Genomic DNA, 7,316 nt, shown 5'->3' with positions numbered 1-7,316 from the left:
TGTACACGTACGCATACGTACCACACACGTACGTATAACGTATGCACACGTACCATGTACACGTACGCATACGTACCACACACGTACGTATAACGTATGCACACGTACCATACACGTATGCATACGTACCGCACACGTACGTATAACGTATGCATACGTACCACACACGTACGTATAACGTACGCATACGTACCACACACGTACTTATAACGTACGCATATGTACCACACACGTACGTATAATGTACGCATACATACCATACACGTACGTACGGCGTAATCACGTTGCCGCGTCGTCCGTTCACTTTCGCAGATCCACGATCGTCGCCTCGGCGGTCGGATCGACCGTCACGTGCGCGCTCTCCTCGAACAGCGGCGGCTCGGACGGGTGCGGGTGGAAGCCCTGCTCCCTGCAGTTGGCGATGAAGCTCAGGCCGTGGTCGGGCGTCAGCGAGAAGACGCCCGTCTCGCCGTACTTGGGGGCGCAGACGACGGCGACCGCCTCGGGCAGCATCAGCTGGTAGCCGCAGTGCGTGTGCAGGTCGACGCTCGACAGGAAGCTCGTCTGCGTCGGGTGCGTGTGGATCCAGCCGAGCGTGATCAGGTCGTGCCGGTCCTGGCACGCGAAGATGTCCTCCTCGTTCTCGGTCGCGCACGAGTCCGGCGTGCCGCGCTGCTGCGGCACGAGCAGGTGCGTGACGAGAAAGCGGCCGCGCGACAGCCGGCCCGCGAGCACGCCGCACGTCTCTTTATAGATTATCGTTTATAATGTTAGATTATTTATAATTATAGATTTGGAATAGTAAGCGCTAATTATACAGGAAGTTTAATTATAGGTTTGGAGTTATAGATTATCGTTTATAATGTTAGATTATTTATAATTATAGATTTGGAATAGTAAGTGCTAATTAAACAGGTAGTTTAATTATAGATTTGATTATGCGTTACCAACACTCGCGTACCTTAGAGAAGCTTCTAGATCCAGAGCTAACTGCACCTGTAATAATAAGTCTGGCACTCAGGCTTCGCCGTTTGAGGAAACCACGGGGGCCTAAAAAAAAAGCCCCGTCATTAACTCGATAGCGCTGATTTTCTCTAGATGGGGCCGATTTTCTCTAGACGGGGCCGATTTTCTCTAGACGGGGCTGATTTTCTTTTACGATTCTCCGAATCTCGAAATGTGATGGGGTCGGAAAAAAAGCCCCATGGACACCGGAGAAGGGGCTGTTTACGGGGCTTGGCCCGATCGACTCTCGTGAAAAGGCGAAGACTGCTGCCAATCTGTCTTCCATTGTTCGCAGGCTATGGCATTTGTCTGCCTGGCTGCCGCAGCAGCGCAGGGACTCGACGATGCCCCGGGATCCGCCGTCGCAGACTCCGGCCACCGGGTGGCGCTGGAGAGCGCACGCGTCGTCCACCAGGTGGTGGCGGAGGGCGCGCGCGTCGGGCGGCCGCTTCACTTCAGGGCTTACCCACGGCGCGGCCCCATCCACAGGCCAGCGGGCGCGCCGAGGTCACTCCAGGAGTCTGTCGGCCAGCAGGTGGCGCCGGCGGGCACGCCGCGGTCCCTCCAGCCGCTCGGCCAACAGGTGGCGCCGACGGGCGCGCCGCGCTCACTCCAGTCGCTCAGCCAGCAGGTGGCGCCGGCGGGCACGCCGCGGTTCCTCGAGCTGCTCAACCCGCAGGTGGCGCCGGTGACCAACGCGGTCAGAATCCGCGAGCCGGACGACAACGGAGGCGCCACCGCGAGGGAGAAACCAGAATCAGAAACGGAAACAGAAGCCAGATTGGAATCGGAAGCAGAAGTGGAAGCGGACGAGAAATCGGGAACAACATTTGAAGCGGACGAGGAATCGGAAACGAGAGCGGAAGCTGAAGCAGAATCAGAAACAAGAGCAGCATCCGGATCGGAAGAGGAGGAGGTCACGAGTCTCCCACCGACCGGTCGCCGTGGCGATGCCGCGCTGCCGCCGCCGTCTGAGCGACGTCATGCGTGGAAGCCCGCACGGAGCTTCATCCCTCACATGTACCTGCCGTCGATGACGGAGCCGGCTAACGACGTCGTGAGTACGTACCTGTGTGTGCGTGCATGCGTGCGTGCGTGTGTGTGTAAACTGTGTATGTGCGAGCGTGCGTGCGTGTGTCACACCGTCCCCCTGTGTACTACTAACTAATAACTGATAACTAGTATAACTGGTAACCAGTGGCGCCTGCAGATAGAAGCACTGGAAGCACAGTGCTTGCAGTATATTAATTTTGTTCCTAAATCTCTCTCGCAAGACTCACCAGATTGCATCTCCAGACGTCTACCATTCAAAAGTTTTCAAGGGTGGCATGCCCCCAGACCCCCCTACCATGCAGCGCGCCTACGGCGCTTGCTTTTTATTATCACTGTCTGAGGATTTTATCCTTCTGTGCTTCAACTTTCTTAAGACCTGTGGCCGCCAGTGCTGATAACTGATAAACCTCGTAACCGAGTTCGCCTCGATCGTTTTTCAGACATCTCCGTCGCGTGCGACATGCAGCGGGACGCCATGACGGTGACGGTGAGGTTCCAGCGCGACTTCGACGGCCTCCTCTACGCGAAGGGCTACTTCAAGGTCGGCACGTGCCGCCATGCGGCGCCACCGTCGCCGCTACATTAATGGATTCAGTATTATTATCTGTAATGTGTTCTAGATGTATTATTGGTGTATATAATGTACATTTTGTCTATCTGATGAGTAAAAGTGATTGTAAAAGCATAACTTTGTTTCAACATTCTAAATCGATCGTTCCATGACGTATTGTAATTCCTAGCGCAAGGCGTGTTGTAAAGTTAAAGAACAGTAGATTTTATATGTAAACACTATTAGGATTGGTTCGTGTTTGAAAGCCGTTGTAATAGCAGTTCTACTGTTAGTGCCATATGTATACGTAGCCGTTAGAAATAGAAGCTATGTAACTAAGGCAAAGACCTTAGAAAAGCAGTGTTAAAACTGGAATTGTGAAACAACTTGTGCTTTCAATTAAATCTTTTAGTGAAGTATCGTAAAACAAAAACACTTTGTTATTGTTGTTATTTTGTCACAAGTGAACAGTAGACCATGTAGTTTCGGCTCAAAGCCAGTAGCTCACCACGCATGTTATACTGTCAATGGACAATGGACAGGGAAGCCTGATACAGATCACATATCCACCCGTAGCCATTCCTTCGTAATAGTTGTGCGGAGTCCGTATAATTGTGTATTGTATTATGTATTATGTTTATATGTAGATCTTTGTATATAACGTGTTTTACTTGTCGTCATCATCATCATATCCGTTTAACGTCCACGTTCCACATTCTAGCATGTTGGACGTTGCGTGGTGGTTCTTAGAACATTCTTCCACTTAACCCTGTCTAGGGTGTCCTCATCTGTGAGGTTCCACACTCTCAGATCCTCCTTAACAAGCTCTTTCCACGACTTTCTGGGTCTTCCTTTTCTTTGCCATCCATCTACATGGGAGGCTGGTGACTGTGTTTATCCATGAGCTGCTCCGCTGTACATGGCCATACCATCGCAGACGCCTACGTCTAAGGGTGGATTCCAGATCTTCAATCTTAAGCCTCTCACGCAGGATACCGGAGCTGACTCTGTCCTCTGGCTTCACACCACACATCCATCTCAGCATCACACGCTCATTCCTCCCTAGACGCAGCATGTCATTCTTCCAGATTCTTCCTCAAAGGCCAACATTCACTGGCGTACAGCATGGCACTCCTGACACAACTGTTGTAGACTTTACCATGGGTGTGTAGTGACAGATGGCTCATTAAATGTAATACAGGCAGACTATAGCACCCATTGTTATCTGTGATACACATTCGATTGTCAACTTAGAATATAATCTATATCTAGGCTTCAACAGGAATCAAATACTTATCACATTAGCTATCAAATCGCACGGTCTGGGTCACACAGGATGATAGTCTGACAGGAAAGTTTATGTAGAGAACCTTAATGTTCACTACTTCATATAGAGTCATCGTGCGAGACCAACTTGATATTTAAAGAACTGTGCTGCTGCTAGCCAGCACTATTTCGAAAAATTAGTCTATTATCATATAGCACATAGTAAAAAATCAGTTGCCTGCACTAATTGGCATCAGCGGAGTTATCGATATTATATAACATTAAGTGTATATTGATCATATAATGGTGAAAATCGATGGAGTCCATGTCTACAGAAAGCAGCTGAAAAACTGAACCAAAATCGTGACTCATTATTTTTTAGAGCATAAGCTATTATTAGATAATAGCTAGTAGTGCTAATTATGGACGCATTTATGACTATTATAAATGTGACACTACGAAAACGATATCTACCAATAATAATCATGCTAACCAATTTAGAATAATAAATAAAAATTGTAACTATATGATTTGATGATACAAATTATTTTAATATTAGTCGAATGATGTGTTACTTACAATTTTGTCACCATTGTTGCTAACTGTCATCTATCTTTCATTATTTTAACTAATATAATAATTTAGTACAGAAAGGGGAAAAATAATTCAAGATAGTTGGGAACAAACAATAGCCAATGTATATTGACCACTATGAATCGATGATTGGCAATTGATCTATATATAGGTAGATAAAAATAATTAAACATCTACAAATTTTTGGACAAAAATTCCTCACATTTTATGTACGTAACATATGCTCATTTTAATGGGTGCATGGGAGTGCAAACGTGATTAAATTTACATATCCTGCAGTATCACACTCTGCACTTCAAGCAATCATCAACAGTGAGTGCATGCAGTCTGTGATTAACATATAAGGTAACCTTTATTTAAAAATAGAAACATTTGGCATAAAGAAATGTACAGTGACGTCCGTTATCTGAATGCACAACTGTATTCCCTGCAATAATCATGACAAATAAGCCACACCTAACCAGATTTATAACTCATTTCAAATTCGTATTTGTAACATATTTATAGAGAGTACATAATATATATATACACACACACACAGGTATATGGCTGCTCTCACACGTGGCCTCACTGTCAAGTGCACACCCACGTACACAAACACACGTACGTATAACATGCGCATATGTACCATACACGTACGTATAACGTATGCACACGTACCATATACGTACAACGTACGCATACGTACCACACACGTACGTATAACGTATGCACACGTACCATTTAAACAATGACAGTCGAGGGTTTTGGGGTGGGCCGTACCATAGCCAGCACAGATGCCATGGCATTTACAATATACAGCACTAGCCTGACTAGGGATGACCATGACCTTCAACGATGATTTTACATGTATACTTTATAAAAAATGCTGGTGTGCTGCGACAAACAAATATCGCAGCCCGCCACAACTTTTTTCCTGTTTTTACGCACTGCGAAAAAACGGCGATGGACCTGTCTCCCTTTCTTGGATTGCTGGGCTAATGCTGGCTTCCTTTCTTGGATTGCTGGGCTAATGCTGGCTCCCTTTCTTGGATTGCTGGCTCCCTTTCTTGGACTTTCCCAACTTGGGACCTCTGCATTTTACGTTGCAGCTTAATTCACACTTCTCACTACGTCACGTGAAACAGTGAATGCATGGTGATGGTTGATTCCGCAAAAATCATCAGTGCAAGATACATATCTACATATCTATATGGTTACGTCGATCTGTCATTCTTGACAATTACTCAAGGATACGTATGACTATATACTATATATAGTCGTTAGTTTATTTTCGCACTTACTTTTAATTTCGCGTTGCAGCGCGTCACTGAAAGGACGAGATTTTCTCTCGCTGAAGGACTTTGAAACCGCAGAACTGGAGCAGCTACTGTGGACGGCAAAGGACCTGAAGACTCGAATCAAAGACAACAAGGAGGTATGGATCGAGTAAATCTAATTGTAACCTCGTAAATACTATAGTCTGCAAAGTCCAAGGGACTATATATCAAAGACGGAAAGAGACAAAAAGTTGATCAGATGGATAAGATAGATCAGCGCTGTGGGTTGATTGCAGCAGCAGAAAAAGCCTAAAATTTGCTCAGAGTGTGTATTTTTCGTGTTTGCACACAGTACGTTCTTTTTCCATCGCTGCAATTTGCGCATGCACATTAACATAATGGCGTAATAACCAATTAGCGGATGTAGAATTTACGTAAAAGTAATTGTCATTTTCGTTGCTGGGAGTCTGTAATGATATAAGCGTGTACGTGGTGCCACCTATATTAATGTTATAATATATATAATTCTGTTATATACCCCATGTTACATAAGTGTGAAGTGGGGTCAGAAGGGGGGGCAATGACTGCACTCGATTGCTTTGCACATACACGCATGTATACACACGCACACGCACACTCACACACACACACACACACACACATACGCTGCGGCTTTGATAACCAAGGCAAATATTCACGCCACACTGACGCTTATTTTTGCAGGTCTTTCAGCCGTTGGTCGGCAAAAATCTCGGCATGATATTCGAGAAGCGAAGCACCAGAACTCGACTCTCCACCGAGACAGGTGCGCCTCCTAGCGGTCGGAAAGAAAATTAATTCTACCTGCATTTTACTTTGCCCTCGCGTAAAAAAAGTTGCCACTCCTAATTCACAGGCATTCGCCGGCAGCGTTCGATTTTTGTCGCCGCATTGACGGCAGGTATCGTGATTTCCCTCCTTGCTTGCTCTGGTTGTTGTCCTTACTTGTCATGGTTTCCCTCCTTGCTTGCTCTGGTTGTTGTCCTTAATTTTACTTGTCATGGTTTCCTTCCTTGTCAGCTGTCCCTCCTTACTAGCCGAGGTTGTCCTCCTGTGGTTTGGTCCCTGTCCAGGTGGTCCTAACCCTACCCCAACATAAAAACTATTGCTAAGAAATAAGTTTCTTTGGTAACCCCACTTGAAGGTAATGCGTGCCTTGCTGCCCCTCCAACTTGCAGTGGTGCCTTGAAATTTCCAAGTAAACCCAAAGCAACGCTTTCCTTCCCCTCCAAAAAAACATAATTCGGCTCCCCCTGCCCACCTGCCCCAACACCCACCACGACCCAGCGGTAGCCATTCATAACCGGAGTTTGTTGACGACATCGGTGACGCGTGGCGCCACCTGTCTGACGCGATCGCTCTCTCCGCTGCGCAGGTTTCTCGCTGCTTGGCGGACACGCGGCGTTCCTGACGACCGACGACATCCACCTGGGCGTGAACGAGTCACTCGCAGACACCGCCAAGTATGTACTCGCATAGAGAGAGTGAGAGAGAGAGGGGGGGAGAGAGAGAGAGAGAGAGAGAGAGGGGGGAGGGAGAGAGAGAGAGGG

General features: G+C 47.0%; 1 protein-coding gene across 1 annotated transcript in view; it reads right to left on the bottom strand.

Annotated features, from left to right (window-relative positions):
- Positions 1–94: 94 nt before the first annotated feature.
- Positions 95–7,316, bottom strand: part of LOC106815630 (STAM-binding protein-like) — a 14,979-nt gene continuing 7,757 nt past the window's right edge. Inside the window, exons 7-9 of the mRNA XM_014820119.1 lie at positions 3,554–3,703; positions 1,476–1,871; positions 95–746 (exon numbers count right to left, since the gene is read on the bottom strand). Coding sequence (XP_014675605.1) covers positions 301–746; positions 1,476–1,871; positions 3,554–3,703 — 992 coding nt within the window. The 3' untranslated portion in view covers positions 95–300. The remainder of the gene's footprint in view (positions 747–1,475; positions 1,872–3,553; positions 3,704–7,316) is intronic.

This window comes from Priapulus caudatus, unplaced genomic scaffold (genome assembly GCF_000485595.1).
Source record: "Priapulus caudatus unplaced genomic scaffold, Priapulus_caudatus-5.0.1 Scaffold1162, whole genome shotgun sequence".
In the NCBI taxonomy this organism is placed as follows: domain Eukaryota; kingdom Metazoa; phylum Priapulida; class Priapulimorpha; order Priapulimorphida; family Priapulidae; genus Priapulus; species Priapulus caudatus.
The sequence above is the reverse complement of the archived record's forward strand: the minus strand, read 5'-3'. Positions and strand labels throughout refer to the sequence as shown.